This window comes from Odontesthes bonariensis, chromosome 3 (genome assembly GCF_027942865.1).
Source record: "Odontesthes bonariensis isolate fOdoBon6 chromosome 3, fOdoBon6.hap1, whole genome shotgun sequence".
In the NCBI taxonomy this organism is placed as follows: Eukaryota; Metazoa; Chordata; class Actinopteri; order Atheriniformes; family Atherinopsidae; genus Odontesthes; species Odontesthes bonariensis.
Window position 1 is genome coordinate 42,959,814 of NC_134508.1, and position 25,528 is coordinate 42,985,341.

Consider the following 25,528-nt stretch of genomic DNA (forward strand, 5'->3'; position numbering starts at 1 on the left):
GCCAACACTGCTCCTCACACCACAACAACCATCTTTTCTTTTTTTCTTTTTTGGTGTGAGGAGCAGTGTTGGCTGGCATTAGGGGGGTGACTCTGGGACCTCAGTGGTCATTGTCTAGCCTCTTGGAGGTGTCGTGGGTGTGTAAGATCAGACACATACACATGCATACACACAAAATTTGTCCTCCGCTTTTAACCCATCCAGGTGTGCACCTGTTGACACACTCATGCACAGGGTCACACACTCAGAGACAGGTGCCATACACTGGAGCGGTGGGCAGCCAAACCTGCAACTTCCTTTTCAGACATCTTCTTCTTTTCCATTTAGTTAACACATACAGCTGTTCATAAAGGACCCTAAATCAGATGTTAAATTAATGTTAATGTCCTGTTTAAAAGGAAACTAATTGGTGGCGTGCCAGTATTAAGATGTTTTACTGACTTTATCTGGATTTTCAAACATCTCTGCTGCTCGCTATTTAGTTTGTCTTACATAAGGAGAAGTAAATAAGTGAATGAAGGTGTCATCACAGTTATGGTACACATCAGTGTAATGTGAAAAGAAAACATCTGATGTTCACTGATGTCATGGCAACAAAAACAACTTTGAGAAGAATGCCACTCTGTTCCTTTGTCCTAAGTTTTTGAAACAACTTGTTTCTAATTATATCTACCTTTTCCTAATCAACTGTTTTTTTCTTTCACATCAACACTTGAACTCTTGTTTTTCTTCGCCGCTCTATGTTTTGTGCAGCACTATAGTGCTTATGCATTATTTAAAATGCACACAGAGATCGTGCAATTAGTTCCATCCTCTGTAGTTTCTATGGAAACAAATCGTATGTAAACAAACATCTGACAAATCTTGCCAGATACAGCACCTGTTCATCAGAGTGAGACAACAAAACTGAAGCCACCTGCAAACATGGAGGAGACGAAACCCGATCCTGGCAGCCAGAGCCACATGGGCTCCTACAAGTTAGCCAAGCTGCTGCAGGTCTATGATGTCCAGAAAAAGGCACTAACTTCACAGGTGGAGGACTTGAAGGTTCAACTCCAGAGTGCCAAGACTCACATCAACACCAAAGAGGAAAAGGCCAGTGAGCATCCTGCAACGTTGGAGAACCAGAACACAGAGACTGAGCGGCTTCACTTGCACATGGAAGAGATGAACAAAGCTCTGCAGAGTTCCACGAGAGAAAGTGCTGCACATCAACAAAGACTGGAGAGCATGCTCTGTACACAACTGAACAACATACAGAAAGAATTGTATGAAACTATTAGTCAGCTCATGGAGCCTCTGAAGATCAGAGCACAAACAGAGCAACAAAGGTTACAAGAAATCCAGGACATCGTCAGCAATGTGAAGACTGAAAAAGAAATGCAACTTTTGAACGCTGCATACGAGGCAGAAAAAGAAAAGAATGCAGCTATTCAACAACAACTAGGGCAAATTCAGAGACACATGAAGCAGCAGGACAGATTTCACGCAGAGAGGGCATTAGCAGATCTGCACCTCATCAGAGAGCTGAGAGCTGCCAAGGACCACCTGCAGGACCAGCAAAACAAGGTCTCAGAGAGGACCGCCAGCACCACTGAGGACAGTGACACTCCGAGCCCTGGGCAAGGAACTGCTGAGCTGCTGGAGCTGGGCACAGAGGTTTCACAGCAGGCAATGGACCCTGTCCCTGACTTACAGGTCCCTGAGCTTCTGAGAGAGGTCGGTGCCACAGAAGAAAATCTTCCGACAAAAACAAAGCCCCCAACGTGGAGGAGATTGAACAACTTCCTGGGACTGAAAAAGAAGAAGAGGAATTTGGAGAAACCCCATTCCAACTAAGATAATCTGTCAGTATATTATAAAGTATATATCTATACATTTTCGATTACTGCTTGTGTTTTTCCTACACTACAAGCTTGTACTACAATGAACATTTAAGAATGTTTAAATATGTTCTGCTACAAGTTGAAAAGCTCAAAGTATTTCATTTAAAGAGATTTGCTGATTGGGTTTTCAAACAATAACTTTGTCTCAGGGCCTTTGAAAAAAAGCACCTGATGTGTTGCACAACTCGGCTTTATGTTTTAGTCGGCTCATTAAATGAACTTTTTATGTTCAGTAAATACACCGAGTGATTAGCAGCTGAGCACTGTACAACACCCAGCCTACTTTAACTTAATTCAATTATCAACTCCCTGGTTTTTCTCAAACTATTTGTCATCATTCCTCTGGTGTTTAAACAGTGGCGATTCTAGAGATTTATTCATGGGGTGGTAGAGGGGTGGCAGGCATATATTGTAGGGTGGCAATTTTTTTAGGAAGCCCATCGTACTTTGTACTTTATATGAGCCCATATACAACAGTTTTTTCAACACCCAAGTGTGATAAATTCAATATTTGGTCTACATACATGAGCATTCCACTTTTTAGTACATTAAAACAGTGTTTCCCTTGGGATTATTGTAGCAGCAGAAATGTTTTCCCCCCATTAACAATAACAAAATATGTATATCAACTGATTGCTATTCAGTATCAAATTTACAGAAGCTGTATGTGACGATTGCTGTGCTGTGCAGCAAATCTCTTAACAAACTCATCCAAATCTAATTTTTTTGCACGTTTAGACTCAATCTCAAACTGAGAATTGCTAAACCTGTGAGTCTGTTCTCTGACGTAGTTGAACGCAGTTGATTTTTGATGAGTTTAAGAGCTGAAAAACTCCTGTATGGTTCCAAAAAACACGGAAATTCTGCTAGCCTTAGCCACCACTAGCATATTAGCCAACGCCAACTAGCAGACTTTTTAAGAACGGTTCATAGAACAAAAATGATATGAAATGCCACAACTTCAACTGGTTTCAGCTCAATATGTCAAAGGCTAGCCAGTAGCTAGCTAGTTATCAACGTTTTTCAGTTAGGTAGCGCCAGCTATCTAGTTACCGAACTGGTTTGAAAAGCTATCTTGTGGCTAACCGTGACATGAGGTAAAACGTAGCTAGTGGTTATCTGGAGATTTTCTTGTGCAAATCCGTTTCATGAATGAGACCCGAACTGGCTTGAAAATAATAATAATAATAATACTGTAGTGACTTCACGGAGGCTCTGAGACCGGCGGTTGCCGAACTGCTCTTTATTAAGTTTTACACTAGCAGTACAATCACAGAACACGGGTGACTCTCAGTCCTGCTCCGCAACCAACCCCAGGAGAGCACCAGACCTGCCCACGCCCACTCCCCCAATCACCAGCCCACACCTGAGTGACATGACCTGCGGTCCAGTGATTGACAGGGAGAGGAGGAAACAAGCCAGTCCGTGTGCTTTTACCTTAATTCTGGGTCGTTACAATACTTTTATTTTGTACAGCGCCTTCCATCTATGAGGAATTATAAACGTTTCGAAATCATATTACACTTTGATAAATGTATCATGATTTTGTGTGAATGACAATTTATTTTCGCTGCGTTTGAACAACAGGATTACGATATACATTTGTGGTCAAATATGTACCGCAAGTTTAGCTATGGGTGGGTGAAGTCACACTCTGAAGTAGACCTGCGCTGTGGGTTACAGGGGGCTGGTGACCGTGATCTGGACTTCACTTCAATGAATCACTCCAATTTTACTTAAACTATAGTTGTTACTTCTTCAAATGGGTTGAAGACACGGGCAAGAGGCTGCTCGCTGTCAAAGTCACCACAACTTCAGAGTCCGGCTTACTTCAAACGTTGACTTCATGTGCTAGGTTTCGACATACAGCAGGATAAATTAGCTGCTAGCCTACTGCTGTCTGTATCCTACTCATGAAAGTACCCAACTTTCGAGAAACGTATGCTGCTCCTGTCCTGAACGGTTTCATATTCAATTTATCCTGTTAGCAACAACAAAAAAGAAACTGACTAACTGGTTTGCAGGCTGCGGTTTTAGCTAAAACGTGTGCCCTCCTCTCGTCTTGTGCCCTCGTCTTTTAGCTGTTCCTCTTACATAAAGTTTAATGAATAAAGTTCCCCTGCACACTCAGAGCAAATTACGACATAAATCATTATATTACCATACCTTATTGTATGAATCCGATAAATCCAGTTAATGGATGCGGGCTCTCTGATCCTGTTTCGCGGGAGCTGCAGGTGACAGGCAGTGTTCATCTCGCGTTGGCTCTACTGAGCAGGGTTGCCAGATGTTGAACGATAAAATAAGCCATAGCCGCCCAGACCTGCATGGTCCCTCGAAAAACTGATCAGAAATCAGCTCTCTGCAGCATCAGTCCGACCATTATTGTGTTCGTTCAAAATGTAAAACTGATCCGTCAGCCAGCCATCACCATTGACTGACAGCGTTTCTCTTGTTTGTTGTGTGGACGAACTTGATCAATTACCTATCAGATCTAGGGTGGCCATCGGGGTGACCAATGACATTTCAGTGGTGGCCCTGGCCACCCTTGGCCACTACCTAAAATCGCCATTGTGTTTAAAAGGAAAACAAGAAAACTGTGTTTTTAATACTGTTTTTAATACTGTTGCAGTTGCTCTTGTTCGCTTTCTAATTTAAAGATTTCAAAATGTTTTGTAACCTTCTCTTTGGTCAAACCTTTATGGATTACAGCCGGTGACTTTTTGGAGCAGTGCACTCTCCGTACCTGTCACTTTCCACAATGTCGTCACCACTTGTCACTACACATTCGCTTTGTGTACACCAGTGACCAGTTGATTAAGCTGAAACTACCAAGCATGGCAATCTGCACAACAACAGTGGGGGTCTAAGAAATCTGGAGGCGGACATAAAGAAGATGCACAGGAGGAAGAAGTGACATGAGTTCGAGTCAGACAACCAAGACCTGTAACGTGTCGGTCTTCCTTTCTCCTTGATTGCTTAAAATTTTTTACTTGAAAAGTAACAGTGAAAACGCTGAAAATCATTTATTTGGACTTGCGTCTATAAAACTAAGGTTAAAAAGAAATACCAAATTAGAAATTTCCAAGTTTCCTGGAAATTATATTTGTGTATACAAGATGTGATGTGGCCAGATGTGATTATGACACAAGATAGAAAACACAAAATAAGGCATTAAAATCAATTATTTCTTCTATTTGTATAGTCCACTGGTTGGGTTAGCTTCGGGAAAAGGAAAAGGAAATATTAACTTTACTTAAAGTGATACTCCGGAGTAGATTCAACCTGGGGTCATTTGAACCGTGATATCCAGCCAAGTAGCCCACCCGCAGTTTTTTTGATATTGGCTGAACATCAGCTGAGTTACTGAGTTATCCCGAATAGCTTCGTACAAGGGTTAATGGATCCTGGTCCGTATCTCCAAAATTACCACACTAAAATCACATGCCATGACACCAAACTTCTACAGTAGTACAAATATGGTCTGTACTCACCAAACGATGCATTTGGAAGTTTGAAAATAGTCCAGGAGTTTATTATTATCAACCAAAGCCTGATAGCTTCTCTGCAGCTAAAGCTGCGTCGACTTCACTTCAGAGAGCTGGGAGCTTCAAAGTAAGATGAGGGTTGATCTACTACTGTAGACAACAAAGTATATGCTATATTCTACATGTTTTTTTATTATGAATTTTTATGTTGTAGAGTTGTGAAGTTATTTTATCAATGGAGAAACTGAGCAGCCTTGCTTTGTTGTCTACAGTAGTAGATCAACCCTCATCTTATTTTGAAGCTCCCAGCTCTCTGAAGTGAGGTCGACGCAGCTTTAGCTGCAGAGAAGCTATCAGGCTTGTGTTGATAATAATTAACTCCTGGACTATTTTCAAACTTCCAAATGCATCGCTTTGTGAGTACAGACCATATTTGTACTACTGTAGAAGTTTGGTGTCATGGCATGTGATTTTAGTGTGGTAATTTTGGAGATACGGACCAGGATCCATTAACCCTTGTACGAAGCTATTCGGGATAACTCAGTAACTCAGCTGATGTTCAGCCAATATCGAAAAAACTGCGGGTGGGCTACTTGGCTGGATATCACGGTTCAAATGACCCCAGGTTGAATCTACTCCGGAGTATCACTTTAATATTCAAACTCGGGCCCTCCACCTCAGTTCCATAAGCAAAAGAGAGGTGGCGCAGCAATGGTGTTCCAGCAAGCTGCAAATTTAAAGGAAAACACAGAGCAAAGCTGTTATTCCAAAATGGTTATGTTTTTAAGCACAAATAAAAACATCCACACTTCTTGTGGCCATTCCCATTCTTCCCAGTGAGGGTGTGTGCGTGTAGGCCAGCGGCGCCTTGCACACATGGGGAGGTTTTTAACAGGTTGCCTCAAAAAACCTGCGTGGTGCTATTGGCTGGAGGCCAAAGAAATATTGGCTAAATATTACTAAATAAATATTACAGTATGACAATCAAATGCATTTAACAGGAGAGAAGGTTGGACACTGACAAAAGTGATGACCTTTCCCACGTTGAAGTTAAAAAGACTCCATACGTCTACTGGAAACTCACTTACCTACATTTATGGCCCATCCTCGATCCACTGCCAGTTTTCCTGCCTGTGGAAGACACATATGACTGATGCAACATTTCTGTTTATGAAATAAAAGTTACTTTAAATTAAAATAGCACACTGCACCAACAATAATCAGGAGAGGAGTAAGGGAAGCCATCTATGTTAAAGTGGAGAAACAGAGGAGGTGGTCTCAGTTACCACCTTCCCAACACCTACAATGCAGCACAGTCTCTCTTCTCCAGGCAGTTTCACAAGCATTCATACCTTGGCTCATGTGACCAAAACTGGCCATTTCAGACAGGTAGACAATTCATAGGTGATAATGACTCCAACGACATGCATATTGGTCAGGAGACAGGGTTCAGACCCTCTTTGCTTATAAGCTGACACCCCCCACCATCTAGTTTAGAACTGAAGAAGCCTGAAGAGCCGGATGAGAAGTGAAACATCTTCAAGATCCAAGAAGTCTAGTTGCCTTTATTCAAGCTCTTATAATTACCATGACCTGTTTGACTGAGACTCTTCATCAATATACTGGCTTATTTTAATATACTGGCTTATTTTAATATACTGGTTTATTTTAATATTCTGGCTTATTTTAATATACTGGTTTATTTTAATATTCTGGTTTATTGAAAATCAGAGCAAATGTTATTCTGAGAGTTCATCTCTAAAAAATGTATTTTCCATTTCTTGTGCCCTATCGTTGTCACGCCATGGAATTTATGTTTTCTGTGCTACCCCATGTTCTTCGTCACCTACCTTAAGTTAAGTATTTAATTATTTATGCCATGCCAAGTTCTTTGTTTATTTTGTCAGGTTGTTTTTTGAATCCGGCCTTTTGTTTGAACTTTGTTTGTTTTTGTATAATAAATCCAGTTTTCCTTTTGAAAAAGTCTGCATCCGTGTCCTACCTTCACCACCCCTACCCTGACAATCGTTGCTTAGACTTTACTTTGCAAATCCCTCTTCTCTCCTGACATCTCACCTGCAGGGTGATATTAAAAGGTTGAAGGGTTTCAAATAACTGTTGATGTGTCCGTCAGAGAGCTGTCACAATATCCTGGAATGAAATAAAGGAACCTGCCGAGACCTCACAGTGGAGGTCAAACAAATGTTTGAAGAAACAGTTGTGGGAGCACAATTATTAGATTTTTCTCTAAGACAGACATATAAGAAGATAAATATCAGAATCATGAGTTGAGTATAGAGTATAGAGGTCAAGTTATGATATGGTTAACACATCCGCCACATGCGGGGAGAGGGCTGTTCTGGCTCTTTCTCAAGCAGAAAATATATCCCCTCAACTCTTTTTACACACTTGCAGCTAACAGTGTTCAGTGGAATAATAATCGACTGGGACTCTTTCATTTACCAGGGATACCTTAATGTACAGTGCAAGTGTAGTGAGTTTTTCCAGCTTTGACAATTCCTCATGTCACAGGGATGTTATATCATGGGGCTTGTAATGAGATTGTATATTCTATATTGCAAAACCTCATACAGTGCACAGTGAAAATGAGTACACCCCTGTTGAAAAGTAACATGTTGAACAATATTTTAATACACACACAAGTTATTCCCAAAACGTGCATAGAGTAAGTTTAATACAACATCTGTTCAGCTTACAACAGAAAAGAAAGATCAATAATATAACTTAAATGACCTATTTGTCCATTTTTGTGAAATTATGCTGGTGCAAAAGTGAGTACACCCCTATGTTAAACTCCCTGAGAATGGGCCGTGTTGGCCCGAAATGCCATGAAATGAAAAGGCATTAAAAGGGAGGTCATCGTTGTGCGTTTCATCCTTGCCTTACATTGAAATTTTACATTTTGAGTCTGCACCAGGCTAAAAGAGACGTGTGTGAGATTTGACTGAAATCCTATGGAGAGTATCATGATCTGCTTCAGTAGTCACAGTACATGTTGACAAGCATGTTTCTTTTGGTGAAATTCAGCCTCCTACTGTTGATGGCATCCATACAGCCCCAAACCATGTCACTCCCACTACTATGCTTGACTTTAAGCATGGGGCACTTTTCTTTGTACAAATCACTTTTTACCACCACACAGGCTTGACACCATCGAAAGCAAATTTGTTTATCATTGTCTCATCAGAGACAAACAAACTAAGGATATGAATTGCTGGAACCATGTCCTGTGATCTGATGACACCAAGATGGTGTCAAGCCTGTGTGGTGGTAAAAAGTGATTTGTACAAAGAAAAGTGCCCCATGCTTAAAGTCAAGCATAGTAGTGGGAGTGACATGGTTTGGGGCTGTATGGATGCCATCAACAGTAAGAAGCTGAATTTCACCAAAAGAAACATGCTTGTCAACATGTACTGTGACTACTGAAGCAGATCATGATACTCTCCATAGGATTTCAGTCAAATCTCACACACGTCTCTTTTAGCCTGGTGCAGACTCAAAATGTAAAATTTCAATGTAAGGCAAGGATGAAACGCACAACGATGACCTCCCTTTTAATGCCTTTTCATTTCATGACATTTCGGGCCAACACGGCCCATTCTCAGGGAGTTTAACATAGGGGTGTACTCACTTTTGCACCAGCATAATTTCACAAAAATGGACAAATATGTCATTTAAGTTATATTATTGATCTTTCTTTTCTGTTGTAAGCTCAACAGATGTTGTATTAAACTTACTCTATGCACGTTTTGGGAATAACTTGTGTGTGTATTAAAATATTGTTCAAAATGTTACTTTTCAACAGGGGTGTACTTATTTTCACTGTGCACTGTAAGCCACACTGTAGCCGGGCAGCATTAAGCCAATAGATAAACTCCTGCCCAGAAAGAAACTGTGGACAAACAGATCCATCCATCCAGTTATTAACATGCCGGAAACATGAAAGAGTCATAGGTGTACTTGTCAAAGTTCAACTAAATGATATAATAATTACTTCACTGTGCTCTCTGTCAGGTATTGTCGCTTTCCTCCTCCAGGTTTCTGCTCTCATGTCCCCTCACCCAATCTCTAATGGGCCTTTGCTCCTTAGGACCCCTCACTCGCCAACTCCTCACTGACTCTACTAAGACTCTGGGAGATGTCTGTGAGCCTAATAAACCAAACGTTAGAGATTGGTGACCACCTTTTAAACTTTGATTGGCCTCAGATCCTGGCCATTTCTCTGTGACTGCCAAACCTTCTCTGCAAAATGAAAATTGGACTCAAAATCTTGTGAAGTGAACCTGGCTTTAAACATTTTTATTCCTGTAATTGTCAAAGAAACAAGACATTGTGAAAATATCCAAAGTCAGCATTAGATTGGGCGAGTGGAAATGAGCTTTCTATTCCATTGCATGCTTATCTACAACCCTATGTTAACAGTAGAGTTAGCATATTTCCAGGTCCTGAGGGACTTCTCATAAAGTATCACTGAATGTTTTAATTCTGATGTGCATGACAATATATGGTGAAGGTGGTTGCTTTACTGGCTCATTCTCTTAAGAAGGCATTGAATGTTTATCTAAAACACTCCAGGAATAAAGAACTTTGTTCTGAACCTTCAAACCACCACATTGTCCTCAATGGCTTATAGACAAAGTGTAATCAGATGAAATATTACAGAGTAGAAGCTTCTCTGGTCAAAGACAGGTCAAGATTTCCCTCTTTGATGAAAAAGGTTTTTTGTCTACTATGTACACAGGGACCCAGTGTATAGTAGAGCTGATGGGAAGAGATATGAGCTGGGGAAATTGTGCATAAATGCCAATATGGCTCACTGGAGAATGAATAATAACACTCATTAGCATGTATGCTCACACTCTGGCCATGGCTCTAACACTCCACTCTGTCTGAGGGAGACAAGGACGTGAAACGAATGAACTGAACATTTAGCATGAGACCAAATCGGATATCCTTTGTGCATATATCAAGTAGATACGCAAAAACTAAACAATGTCTTGTTTACAGAATTGTGATAATCTGACTCACATTCAAGTCTGCAGCCAACTGTCATTTTAACCAATATCATGTGTAACAAACAGCCAGTGCTGCATCTTTGATGTCCTCACAAAAACACGTGTTTTTACAACATGACCAAAAGGAGCAGGAAGTTCCACATAAAAGACAGCTCTCATCATGCACACCACTTTGGGAGCTTATTTCCACCTGATCCCTGATACGTGGTGACTGATGTGTAGTTTGTGATATCCCCTGCTCAAACAGCAAATCTGTACGAATCAACCAATTTTACAGAATGACCACCTTTTCAGAGACAAACATTATGTAGTGTAAACCAAAAAAAGAAAAAAGAAAAACTTTTAAAGACCAGCAAGTTTGCTGTGATCAACAACATTCTTTTACCTTCATTTAAACTCCAGCTACTGCCTCTAGTTGTCATCTGCAAGTTTCAGACAGAATTACAGGGATAAAATCAGCTCTTGATCCAGTTGTACTTAATTCCTACTTTAATGTCAAGCTGGGGTCATTGACTGACACAGAACTACCTTCAATGTCCAACACGGTCAGGTGTAAACCAAAAGCTCCTTTTAGCGCCCTATTAAACCTTGGTATGTCACGTCGTACATCCTCAAGCCAACCACGAGTTCTGGTAAGGAACTCTTCTTCTCTTTCGCATCCACCACTGTGTGCTGCAGGGCTGTGTCCTCGGCCCACTCCTGTTCTTTTTTTATACCAAACCTCATGACTCGTTTATGACAGCTAACAAATGCTTTTACATTTAAAGGGCAAAAAAGTCTTGGCTAGCTTGTGAAGAATGCCTCTCTACCACTGCAAGAAATGTTTCATCGTTTCATTTTTAAAAATAACAGCCTTTCTTAAGCTTTACATGTCACCTAAGAGCAAGAGAGGTGTAGGTTTTCTCTGCATACTCTGTCTCGTTCCCACAGTCCAAAAGCCTGTTAACTCAACTGGTAACTCCTAATTGACTGTAGGTGTAAATGATGGTGAGCGTAGTTGTTTGTCTCATTTGTCTCTACGCCTTCTGTGCAACTGACCTGCTACCCGTCCAGGCTGTGCCTCGCCCCTCACCAGGTGGTGGCTGTGGATGTGTGAGCTTTGAGCATAAGCAGACAGCTTCCATTAAACAACGGCTCTAAACTTGAACTTATTTTGCCTTCAAAAACTTCTAAAATCTGTTTCTAAAAACATCTCATGCGAGAAGTTAGCATGTAGAGTAGTTTGGGAACTGCTGGACTGGGGGTGTAAAGAAATTCTAAACCATTTTGATGATAGTCCACAACAGTGGCAGCAATTTTCGATAAATATTAACAGAAGCGGCAACGGACCATGTTATTAAGTAAAATTACTTTTTCCTTTGACAAATGAGGGTGAGTGACAGGATGATGGACACAAATGTGAATATTATAAGCAGAAGAAATGTAACACTTTGATATTTACCATTATTGTTCCTCCCGTTTGTGTCCGTAAAGGCCTCAACACCCTCCGCTGCACCAGGAAATTTGGCAGAAACATGACAGGTGGGATTTCTGTGATTGTTGCCACCACGAGAGACCACTACAACGAAAAACAATGCATTTAGTTCTAACTGTATTTTTTGTGAATAACACATATTTAGGGAAATAATCAGTTGTTTGCGTTTTTTATTAAGTAAACTTTTCTGAAGTACTTATCAGTAATCAGTGTCTTACAAACAGTAGCCAGTTCAGCATGCTCTCAGTTTGGAAAAGCAGGTTAGACTTCTGACGGGGGAGCCAAGCTAGCTGCTAATAAGAACATATTTTTACCATCTAAAACAACTCAAACCTCAAAAATATCCTGAAGCAGCTCAAGCAAATGCTTTCTTATGAATTTTTAGCTGGTCCACTTTTGCATCAGTTACTGTCCCTGCAGGACGTTGGTGCTGGAACTACTGATGTCCCGATCAGGTTTTTTTTTCAGCTCCAATAGGCAGCGTCAGTCTATGAGGCGTCTACATATATTATGTCTATGGTTGAGACGGTCTGACTCTGTACCACCACATAACAGTAAATACTAAGCTGTTATTTTTTCCCATTTGCTTGGAAATATTATAGTTCTGATAAAAAATAAATAATGAGTATAAATATACATATATGAATAGGCTATATATCCGATCCCTGATCGGGAGGAAACGTCCGATTCCGAGAGAGTCAGATCGGCCCCGATTTCCGATCACGTGGTTTCTCGTGGTCGAGATCGGGACATCCCTAGTTGGCATACTGACGGCTAACGCGGGTGCAATCCACGTAACTGTCTAATGCAAAAGTGAAGCAAGATATATTTTTAGGCTTGAGTTGTCTTCAACATTTGCTCTTGTCCTGTACCTGCTCCGAGTAGCTGTGACCTTAGCTCCATCATAACTTTGCAACACCACTCTGTTGTCTGTGTGAGTTTGATCATTCAAGTATACGCATGACGCGTCGCTCACGGCGCTGGCGGCCCGTGACGTCAAAATGAGGTTTCAGGCCTGGTGCTTGCCTTGCGCCACCATATACAGTATAGCCGGCACGAAATCGTGACGTCATCAACACCGCTCGCGCTAGCAGACGCGGCAACCATGCTAGAGCCTTTAGCCCTTTACATCGACTTGGTACTGTCCTCCTCTTTGTGATGAAATATTTTGTTCCCACGTGGAAAGTGTTAAGCAGAAAACACACCATGGTGCATAGGATTCTGCCATTAGTATCAAAAAGAAGCATGACCGCACAATCACCAGTCACCACATCGTGGGGTATGGTGACTTTAACCAGAAGTTCCATATTGTAACAGTCACCATAAACATTACTTTTAAGATTGTGCTTGAACGCACCCCACCGCCAGCCAACCACAAAGCTTATTTCACGCTTGCTGTGGATCGACAGCTGAAGCCAACCAATGACAAACATAGGAGGGTGGGAGTGAGGGAGAAGTAGACTGAGACGCACACAGCCACACACATTCACGGGGAATTCACGGCGAAATCAAAACGAAAGAAACGAAAGAAAAGTGACATGAGCGCGGAAGATAATTCGGCCGGTGGCAGTGCAGAATCTAATTTTGTGCCAAAACATAAATCATCCTCCATTATTTGGAGGTATTTTGGATTTAGAAAGGATGATGTCGACCAGAGCAAGGTGTTGTGCAGGTCATGCTTGGCGAAAATTAATCAATAAAACTGCACTCTTTTGTTTTATGATGTTTTTATTTTTCTGAAAAATGCTTGTCCATATTGTTCAGCCCTAGCGCATACGCACGAACAGCGGCACCAAATGTTCCGGAATATGTTCAGAAATATTATCTCATTCACTGATGTTCTGGAGATTTTACAAGGAGGGCTGGGTGGAAAATCTCTTCACGATGTCCGGAGAGAATGTTACAGACATCTGCGTTGTCACACGCCACTGCTCTGGAACGTCTCTAGAATATTCCAGGACTCCAGCCCGTGTGTGAAAAGCGCTTGAGAGATGCACAAAAGGTTAAAAGTTCTGAAGGAGAACAATGTTACCTTTAGTCTGTTGAGGTAGCGTTTGGTGTGAACCACCAGCAGATCCTCCTCGGTAGCCTCGCGGGCTTCCACAATTCTCCCATCAGTGATGAACTGCTCCTCTGAGACACAGTCAAACAGGTCCATTAGGCTTTAGAATGCCAAATGGAGCACAGGCAGAAATAGCAGACGTAAACCTAGATAAGAGTTTTTATCAGTTTTCTGTGAAGTGTGCCTTGAGCTAAAAGTCTGGCTCAGGAATCTCACAGGAGTCGAGTTGTTGCATGAAAATAACAGTGCACACCTGAGTGAGAATAAAGACTACAGGCAGTGTCAGACTAGTCAGAGAGCAGGGCCCTCATTTATCATTAGTGCGTAGAATCCCTTCTAAATCCTGTCGTATGAGTGAAATTTAGAATGTGCCCAAGTACAAAAAAAATTGTCATTCATCAAACGTTCTTACACAGGTCGTACGCACACAGGTAGGTAATCTGCAATGATAAATACCACACCTGCCAGTTCACCTTGCGCGGGCACGATCAGACTAATTTGCATCATGGAACGCCCCCAAGTAACCATATATGGCACCAACATTCCCTTTAAAAGCCACCGGAACTTGCTTGCTTGCGCTTGACATTTCTTTTCTCATGTGTCTATGCATGAAATATCTTTTAACTTATCTAGACTGTTACCTGTTTTTAAATTCATTTAAATGATTTTATTTGTTTCTCTTTATATTCTTTTACGTATTTTTAATGCTTCTTGCACTCCCTGCTGCAATGCTTTTATTTTATGTAAAGCACTTTGAACTGTTTGTACATGAAATGTGCTACACAAATAAATTTGATTTGATTTGTTTTGATTGACTCAGAGCGCGGATCTCGAAAACACATGAGAAGCAATAGCCTGGAAAACCAGCGCCAACTGCTGGACGGCAAAATGTTTTGCCTGCGGTTGGGTCTGGCCTCAAACCACTTTTCATTTTGAAAATACTGCCCTGAATCTGGCAGATGGCAACTAAACCAATCACAACGCAGAGATGTGTTTTGAATCAACGCGGGCGGGGCAGAGGGTTCTGGTGCGGGGTTTTGAGGGAGTGACGACAGAGCAGTGCGACGTTGGGCAGTGGAAGCGAACATAGACAAGCGAAAGCACAACAAGAAAGATGGCGGCGGCAATGGAACAGCGCTCGTTTGATTCAGCCTTGGCATCAGTTTTGGAAGAGTCCCCTCCCACCAAAGCTTTCTGTCGCGCTTACTACGTCACAGTCAGTTGCACTGATTGGTCAGAGCGTTGGCCTATAGGCACAGACACGGTTTGAAAGACAACGGGTTGTGCTCATCAACAATGTTCCGTTGTATCCATTGATCGGAGCCAGACTAAATTAGACATCCAATCCATTTAGGCTGGTTTATCAGGCTAGAGAAGCAATACAGAATCATATGCGGCGGACAGCACAGCTTTATGCCAATTACGCACACAGGCTCCACACCTCCACACACGCATCGCGTCTGCAATCATAACTCATTAGGGGAAATCACATTTTGCCAATATTTTAGAGACCCCCCAACATTTCCCAAATCATGTTTTCGGGGGGTCTCGTGTCAGTTTCAGGGGGTTTCGGATCCCCCGAGTCCCCCCGTAGTTCGAACACATATAACATATAACCAATGTTGCAAACATGCTGCGCAACACTCACCAATAAGCCATCCATCTTCAACAGCTCCTTCTTGTAAACGAAGGCCCACGGAGCTGTTCTGCAAAATAAAGGAATCGTGCGTCCCCCCTGGCCATCGGGCAACGACATTGAGAAGCAGCATATCACTGTCGCATATAAGCTGTACATTAATTCACGAAGTTGTATTCGTGCTGTGATGGTGCTTTTAGTGCGACGTGAGTGCAGTCTATTGCTCCTATGACGTTGGGGAACTGCGCGATACCATAAAACCCTCACTTAATGTCTACCTGGCGTGGACCCCCGAATCAAATGTAAGTCGGTGCCAAAGAAATAATCGCATCCAACACTGTGGGTAGAATTCGGTTCATGGACGGCTGAGAAATGCCGCATCGATCTCCTACCTCGCGCTGAAACGTACCTGTAGCCAAAAAGCCCAGAGTGGACAGCACCTGTATAGGCTATGCACTGGTATGGCTTGCGTGCGCTTAGTTTCTCGCTCGAGAAATGGCCCCAATTCACGGCAGAGCAATATATGTTTTGGAAATCTGAACCTGCTTAGAAGCCACTCACTACTTTCTGCCAATAAATCTGCACGCTCCCTAAACACGCGCTCCCTCCGTAGCGCACGGTTTTTCAGATCCTAAAGCAATGCAAGATGGGCCATGTTGCGTTCTGAATGGCATGTCCTACGTGTGCCTTTTATACCCATATCAATTAAACTAGGCTGATTATTGTCAGGTCTTCTGGTGAAACAATTATTGTTACACTCTGAATGAAATGCAATGAACGCCAGGTAGGTCTAATGCACCGTGCTTTGGAATTGCATAGGCTACACGGACCCAAATGCCGTCAGACATACTGTAATGCAACAATTGAATGAACATTGTAATATTCCCCTGTGCAGCGATCAACACCATTTGCAGTTTTGTAATTCTACCACTAGGCAATGTGCGTAAGCATGGTCAAAGCTGTGCGTAGATTTAGGCACATTTCTAAGTTCAAGTACATGTTCATAAATCCCACACTTTGCTCAGGAATGATTGCACGCACGCTTTACGCACAGATCTGTTCCTAAGAACGCTTGATAAATGAGGGCCCTGGAGTTCAGGAATAGTGCAGTGGCTTACATTGCAAAATATAAGAAAAAAACTAACAATACTTCCTTTTTGTTTCTTTTAAAGTCAGGTCAACAAAATGATGCACCACAGGGCGCAGAGTACCAATGTTTCAATGTCATCTTTATCCTCACATCATCATCCAGTGTCAGCTCAAAGCAACTCCAACCATTTGTAGGCAAGGACATCCAGCACAGTTCAATCAAGCTACGATTAGTGCGGCGTCACAACAAGAACGTGGGGCCTCATGCAACAACCGTTCGTACACACAGATTTGTTCTTAAGTTGTGCGTACGAGTGATTTAAGAGAACTTGCGCATTCACCAATCTTTTGGTATTTTACGTTTTCTTTCAGGTAAGAACAGAATTTACTTGTGATCCAGACCTGTCGCAGGAGGTTCGTAAAATAGTCCGCTGTTATTATAATCAATTTTACTTGACTAATGGATTGTACATTTAATTACTTTGAAGCAAACATAAATAAATATTTACATTATACCCCATAATGATGTTGACATTATTCTTTTTATGCACTAATTGAAGGTTAATTTGACTCTGTATATAACAAGGTCAATGGGAAGTGTAACCAGCGGCTGACTTTCTACTTTTGGATGCCTTAGGCACTTGGAAGAGAGCGTGTGTTCCGAGACCCTGTAGATATCCTTGCGGAGACAGACAAGGATTGCCAAGGACTGTGCTGCTGGAAATATGCAGCTTGCTAGAGCCACAACGCCAGAGAGAAATACGCCGATCAAACCCAATTCCACCACACGTCCAGGTCCTCACCACCCTTGGATTTTGGCCACAAGAACCTTTCAGAGGGAGATTGGAGACAGATCGGGGGTGTCCCAGCCCTCTGTGAGTCGTGCGCTCCCCTTGGTCATCAAAGCTCTCATCAGTTTATCACCCATGGTACATCAGATTCCCATACACCGCTGTCCAACAAGTACAAATTAAGCGGGACTTTCATGCCGTGGCTGGACTGCCAATCATAATCGGAGCAATAGACTGCACACATATATGCATCAAAGCACCCGTGCTGTTGTGGAGCGCACTGAGCTCAAGGCCAGGTGGGTGTGTCTCGATACAGCGGGAAACTGCTCTATAGCCCAGAGAAGGTATTTTGCACAATATTGCCATGAACGAGGGTCTCCTACTACCTGAACCAGCCCAGGCAGACAAGGTGTGGTGCCAGAAGACCCCCCTCATGGACCACCCCATCAAAGTGCCATCATGACGAGGCAACAACTGATTGCACGGCTTTAGTTGCAGTCATCGAGCCATGCGAGACGTTTTTTTTTTCAAGCCATTTTCATATGAAACCATTTCTTCTTTATTTCGGTGACATTACGAACTACAGATGACACGGAATTAACAGCACTCGTAATAACTTCCCATTTCTTTGCTTTAGCAGGTCCTGTAATTCCACTGCTGACACTGCTAAAATGACAGATTTCCTTTCTGAATCTCTGAAAGCAGAACTTCAATCTCAGAGCCCGTAAAGTTGCTCTTTTTGCGCCTTGACGCAATTTTCATGACTCAACACTTCCTGGCCTAGGAGAGAGGAAGCACAGCCTTATATGGTATTATTTTGGGCGTGGAGTATGCAAATCTACTATCCTCGTGCACGTGCACTTAAATACGCACAGGTGGCATTCATCGTTTACACACTTTTTACGAAGTTAAGAGCGTTTGTTGAATCTTACGTGGCGTGTTCGTACAAGACCTTCGTACGAAAAAAGTGAGAGAAATTTAGAATAAAAATACGAAAATGTTCTTGCACGAGGCCCATTGTCTTATATGGTTCATGGTGTGTTGAAGAATAAAGGTGATGATAGCAAATACAGACTTTCAAGCCTTTTTTCCTTCAATAAATGTGAAGAAGATCTGACATCTGCAAACCTTCCATTTTCTCTACAATCATTGCACTGGTAAATTCCAAAAGGTGGAACCTTTCCTCAGCATGCAAATGCTCAGTTCCTCACTTGTGTCCTTAGCTTCTGATGCTTTTGTTTCTTAATTAATCTGTGAATGATATTTTCTACAACCACTGGCAAAAAGTATTGAATTAGCCCACTTGGAAGATGTTCATTACGTTGTTTTTTCCTTTGTTTTTTTGTAAATAAATAAATTAGTAAAGATCTGCAAAGCTGATCTATCAACTGCTGTTCAAAGGAAGTTGGAAACTGACTATTTTTTTTTTCCATTAGTAAAGTTCATGCATCAAAGAAGCTGTCATTCAAGCTGCCATAAAAGCATAATGCTAATAAACTACAGTACTGACATCTAACAATTTTCTTCCTCTACTAAATCTGGAAAAAAAGGGAAAAACATGCTTATATTTTTTCTTCATGTTCTTTTGAGTTTTCTTTTTTGTTTTACAAAGCCAGAATGTTCACCTGTTAAATGCAATTTTTTTGTGTCATATCTGGAGTATGTTATTTTTTTCCTTACATCAAAAGATAAGAATAAACATCCTCCCAGAGCAGTGATTTGATCGTTTTTACCAGGGGATGTATATGCAACCTGACCACAGCTTCATGTGAAGTCATGTAAGACGCCTGGCAACTGTTCTCCCTTCACCCTGTAACCCATTGTGGCTCCCGCTCCCACCAGGAGTTTTCTTTAATCATCTGTGCTCTATTGCGTCTACTATTGCTGTACTACCTTTAAATCCTCTCCAGGAACCACATCTCACACCATCATTATTTATATTCTCATCTCCACCTCAGTTTTCCACTTACATCCAATCTGAGGTCTTTCATATACAATGACCAAAGGAGATGTCCTCATTTGTCTGTCTCCTACCTTTTAAGAAGTGTATGACTTTCCCCCATTTCCCGGAATCAAATGGATGGAGCTTTTCAAGGCCCATGAAGGTTATGTTGTAGTCTGGGTGGTACACAATGGGCAGACAAGCCTGAGGGATGCTGGCATACAAATCAGTGTGGTGAGAGCTGAAACAAGAATGCCAAAAATGTTATTGAGTTATTTTCCCACTGAATAACATGTACTATTGGTTGTAACAAGCGGGTTGTTTGTGCTTCTTACTCCCTCTTTCTATCATCATTTTCTGTGAGGGACATGTTTTTCTGACATTGCTATCATCTGGAAGGGGAAAAAAAATGACCAAATTAGATTGAAAAATTCCACTGCTGCAAATATCACGAAACAAAAACAAAAAAATACATTGAATTAAAAACACGACTAAAATTTCGTTTTCAACTATTTTAATAACTTGAGAGTAGAAATGATGAAGAAAAGAAAAAAAAAAGATAAAATACTCGCGCATGCGCATAGATGTGTATTCATTTTCGCAACGGTTTAAGGAAATATGTAGCAAATACACACAGCCATCCAGCATGTATATGTGAGCCCTTTTGGTTACAAAGCCCTGCCCTGCTCGGTTTTGACCATTCAAGACTAAAGCTACGCCACAGCCGCGCATTGAAAAAGTCCAGAACTGAGGACAGAAACCGAGGACAGAAACCAGCAACAACCGGTGTAACTCACCTGCTACTCTGGAACAACGCGGGGCGTCGAACAAATGCTGAAAATAAGCACCACAGACTGCGGTTGTCTGTCTTTGTTCTCCACTACAGTATTTAACGGGTTGTCTGACGTTAGCTAGGCAGAATAACGTCTTTTCATGATACTGTAGTGTTTCATTGATAGTTTGCTTATTCCCTCCTGCGTCACAACTACGTAGGTTACGTACGTAGGCTACGTACGTTGTAAATGCGCATGATCCGTTTTCGCTTTTACAGTGACACCTACTGCGCTGTTTGCGTACAGGAAAATTTAAAGCAGAACAAACATTGTCGGAGCTGATGTTATGCATTCACATACGACATACTGTATCTTGTTCTGTTCGTCACTGAAAACCTTTACTTGCGTGGAATTTACTATGTTATGATTGTAAACAACCTCCCATCATGAAAACCCATTTTCTTACACCTAGAGTTGTATATCTGTTTAACTGAAAGACAGACTTTTATCAAACTATTAACTGAAGTAGGAATTATAGCGGTAATATTCAGCAATTCATGGAGCAAACTAATGATAACAAGTACAAAAACTAAATATAATGATGAAAATGCAGGGGAATAAGTCTCACATACAAACTTAACTCAGGTTGTCACAAACCAAAAGTGCATAAAAGAATGACAATAACCAATCAGACCAAACAGAAAACACATTAATAACTAAAATGAACAAAACAATTAGTCACAAGGCAGACGTAAGGCATGCTGGGAAAGTGGCCCAACAGAATCTGTGTTTCCTCTGCTGGTGGCACTTGCTGGTAGAAAGGGTTACCTTTCTGCGTGGAGTTTGCATGTTCTCCCCGTGCATGAATAGGTTCTCTCTGGGTACTCTAGCTTCCTCCCACGGCCCAAAAAGAAGCATGTTAGGTTGAGGTAGAGTGAGTGTGAGCGTGTGTGGTTGTTTGTCTCGTTTGTCTCTGTGTGGCCCTGTGATGGACTGATGACCTGTCCAGGGTGTACCCCGCCTCTCGCCCAGTGAATGCTGGGATAGGTTTCAAACCACCGCAACCCTGAGTTTGAGTTTGTCTTTCAAAGAAACAAAAAATAAAGATAACTAAATACAAAAATACACAGGGCAGTCACTACTGACCTGTCTCAGTATCACAGTGGGAGGCCTAGACTAACTTCCCCTGCGGAGAACTGGTTTCTCCATGTGTCAAGTCTGCCTGACAGACACATAAGCAAAACATGTTCTGCTGCAGTGTCTGAATCAGTCCTGAGATCGCACCAGGTTTCAGGCTTGTATGACAGTGTATCTAGAACAAAACCTCACCTAATACCCAAAACAAGAATGAAGAATTGATGTCACTGGTGCTCCATGGTTTATTATTTGGATAGCACCTTACAGTCCTCACTGGAATCACAGTGTCCCTACAGAAATATTTGTTATTTAATGCTTTACCATGTTTGCAGTATTTTGATTTATTTTTGTATGGAGTAAACCTGCTTGTGCTTTTTGGACGAGGAAGAGTCTACCAGATCTATACTGACAATGTTGTGCTGTAAAATAAAAACTATTTTGTAATAATTTAAAACCAATATTTGATTTTAAAGTGGCACAAATACCACATAATGTCACACGGTGAGGTCAATTTGGGGTTTTTGTCTTATCTCCATGTTTTGTCATTTCCTGTTTTATTTTGAAAAGTAACTCTCCTCTTGTTTCAGGTCACTTGCCCTTCCTCATGTGTCACCTGTTGGAGTGTCTTCCCTGATTCCTGATTGTGTCCACCTGTTTCCCATTACCCTCATGTGTCTTAAGGGCGGATTATACTTCTGCGTCTATCGCCTTGACGTGTTGCTTTGCTCTGGTCGCGAACCACTTTTCATGTTATGGTTCTGCAACCTCGGTCTGGAATTTCTCGGGACGCACAGCAGTTTCCCCTCGCGAGAATTTCGGTCGGCGGTGACGAGAACTCTCGGCGGCTTCGGCGGAAGTGTTTATCTTTCAAAAAAAAAAAGTGTATGCAAGATATGGATCTGGAGTTGCTCGACATCGAAGAAGAACAGCTTCTTTTATTGGAGTTGGCGAAAATGCAAAGGAGGAAGCCACACAGACAACCGGAAAGGCACACCGAGGACCAATCACAGCCGCTTTTGTCTGCGCACTTCCGTTGGTGGTCTGCGTGCGTCCGACGTGTAGTCAGGATTTTTTGAGGTGCACGACAACGCGCGCAGAGCCTCTGCGTGGGGGAGTGGTCAAGATTTTGACGCTCGCAGAGGCTCTGCGTCCGAGCGTCAGAGGCTTTGCGTCTGAAGCATAAATCAGGCTTTAGGCTACGTTCAGACAGCACACTGAAGTGACTCAAATCCGATTTTTTTGGCCCTATGCGACCTGTATCTGATCTTTTCATGACAGTCTGAACAGCACAGATCGGATTTTTTCAAATCCGATCCAGGCCACTTGGATATGTGGTCCTAATTCCGATACGTATCTGATCTTTTGCCATGCGACTGCAGTCTGAACGGCCAGGGCGCATTTATCCGACCTACGCGTCTGAAAAGCCGCTCACATCACAGTACCACCACTCCTGGCTACGGCGACGCACCCAAACGTGTCTTTGGATAGACGATGCCACTGCCCCACAAAAGGCCAGGGCCAAAAGCCTAGCTCTTTTTCTTTTTAACATCCTCTTTAAAATTATGCCGTGATTAATGTGCTGGCTCCGGCTGGACAACAACTTTAAAATCGCTTTTAGGTGGCCAAGTCCTGCACCCAGCCACAGCAGAAAGTCTCGTAAGATTCTAAAGATTTGTGACTTTTAAACTCCTGCATCGTGTAGTAACTTACACCAAAGACAAGATAATTTACTATGTCCATATATGTGCACGGAGGTAAGTGGTCCAGGTCTCTGTGCCATTCTGCTGCAGGGAGCTCGTAAGGATCAATATTTTGGATGCTCGAGAGCTTCTCCAAATACCGCTGCTTTGCGGTTGTAATAAGCTTGTCCCTGTAAGGTCCCTTTTCTTTCTGCATTGCTTTGCTTTCTTTCTTTTTTTTTTTTTTTTTATTGTATTCGTCTCTGTCCTGCCAAAATGATAAATGCGGGAAATTTAAAGATATCTGGAATATATTGGCGCGCCTCCGTTAAAGGGGAACTCCGGTATTTTCTAGCCTAGAAATCTAGACGCCCCTAGCGGCCGCAAATGGAATTTGCTCCGGGGCTAGTCTAGTCACTTGTGGTCGTTTTGCGAGGTTCCAAATCAAAACTTAATCGAGCCAATCAAATCGTGAGGAGCGGGGTCGGAGGTCGGGCTACCTAGTGACGACAGAGGTGCTACGTTTCAGTGAGTAGTTCCAGAGAGAGGTTAAAAAAAAAAAGTTCCAGAGAGGTAAATAATGGCAGCGCCCGGCGAACAGGCTTTCCCCAGTCGATTGCGAGCATGATGTACCGAAGACGGCGGGCCGATCTTCGTCTCAGAGCTGACAAAACTCTCCGGTAAGGCATTTGAACGGTCAAATTACGTTAACGGGACGAGAGCAGTCAAAACGGCAAAACCGGAAGTGCGTTACTCCGTGCGGCTAGCTATAGTAGCGCTGAATTCGTGGGAACAAAATTGTAAACAGCCGGTATTTTGTAAGATTTTCAACACCTTAGGGGTCTAAACGACTACTTTCTCGCCTGAAAATGTTTCAAATGTTGCTAAAGTTTATAGAGTTTATAGCTTAAGAGAAATCAGCTTTTCAGGCCATAGACTACAAACCATTCCGTCGCGTTGACTACGTAAAACTTCTTCATCGCTCTGATTGGTTGTTGCGCCATCCTATTGCGTGGCGTTGAACTTGACAGACAGCCGTTTATCCCGCCCACACTGCTATCCAGCTTCACTAGACCCCTGTACAGCTTTTTGCTGTGTTCCCCTTTAAGTTCTGATGGCGTTGCCCCCGGCAACCAATAGCGTCTCCTGCCAACATGGCCGACCGGCTCACGTGACTCCTCATTCTCAATATGCATTCCTACTCTTACCATCCATGTTTACTTCCGCAAACACTGGGCACACTCATGACGTATGACGTCATCGTACGCTCTTCTGCGCATCAGTGTTAATTTCGTCAAACAGGACGATGACGAAAATATTTCGTTAACGCCCCTTTTTCCCGTGACGATGACGCACAAAATTGCTTCCAGAAAATAAAAATATGACGAGAATAAAAAATGATTTTCGTTAATGAGACTAAGACAAGACGAAATTTACAAGCCATGGACGAATGGGCATTAAAAAATGTAAATGTTTATAATTCATTTGTAATTTGTAATTGTTAATATAAGTGTTTCTTGATGTAGAAAAGGCTCCAAAGTTGAGATTTGTTACGTTTATAGATGTATTGTGTTGGTTAGTTCAAAGCGGAGCGGCCCCCTGCTGGTCATGTAGCGTAACTGTAGGTGCTCGGTTAGAACAGGTGTTTGCTCTGATGAGTCGACAGAGGGAATATCGAGCTGTTGATTAATGTCCCGGCAAGTGGTGTGTGCGTAAATGAAACGTGAGTATGGCTGTATGTATTGTTTATGTAATGTATTCAGGTTGCTGCAGCCGTACCTTCTGTTGCTTTGATGTGTAACTCGCCATGTGTATGCTAGTTGTAGCATTTAGCTCACCTGCCTCTGATTGAGTGTACGTCACGTCACGTGTTATGTCTGTCGTTACCGCTCCGACTCATTAGTGTGATGTTTACAGTGAGTGTTACGTAATGTTACCATGTGATGTTGTTTATGTGTTTAATAATAATAAGTCAGGTGAAGTATGTTTAGGACTGTGATAGTGGGAATTAGAGGCAAATGGAGATGTAGTAATTTCAGTACTCCTTTTTATTTATTAGAGAGAAAGAGCTTATTCTTTATTAATTTTGGGTATTTGTTATTGTTCTTTTGATAGGAAACCACACACATGACCTTATTGCCTGCAACAAAAGGGAAATAAATCACCTGAACCATCATTAACCTGCCTCTTCCTTTGGACCCTCTGGAAGTCTGATTGGCCTTAAGTTGGTGTTCTGGCCGGCACCCGGGTGTGAACTTTGTGTTAACCCCTGAACTAACGCCTGATATAATTTAGCCCAGTGTATTCACTACACTTGAACTTCATAGAAGATTACGCGCCGTTGCCCTGTTTGTCCCTGCACGGCGCCTGTCTCACAGTGCCTCGCGCGGCTCAATCAGTGGTAGTTCAGTGAGTCAAGTTCAGTTGAGTTTAGGCCCTTCCCATGTCAAGTAACGTAGCCAGTAGCTAGCTATAACTTAACCGTAGCTAGTTCAACTTTGCAGTCCAGTCATGGCGTCGGGCTCGGATACCGGT

General features: G+C 42.2%; 1 protein-coding gene across 1 annotated transcript in view; it reads right to left on the bottom strand.

Annotated features, from left to right (window-relative positions):
* hdac11 (histone deacetylase 11) overlaps nt 1-20,401 on the bottom strand; it is a 39,384-nt gene extending 18,983 nt beyond the window's left edge. The window contains exons 1-6 of the mRNA XM_075461868.1: nt 20,202-20,401; nt 19,740-19,796; nt 19,497-19,645; nt 13,917-14,017; nt 11,852-11,968; nt 6,463-6,505 (exon numbers count right to left, since the gene is read on the bottom strand). Coding sequence (XP_075317983.1) covers nt 6,463-6,505; nt 11,852-11,968; nt 13,917-14,017; nt 19,497-19,645; nt 19,740-19,774 — 445 coding nt within the window. The 5' untranslated portion in view covers nt 19,775-19,796; nt 20,202-20,401. The remainder of the gene's footprint in view (nt 1-6,462; nt 6,506-11,851; nt 11,969-13,916; nt 14,018-19,496; nt 19,646-19,739; nt 19,797-20,201) is intronic.
* Between the last annotated feature and the right edge of the window lie 5,127 nt (nt 20,402-25,528).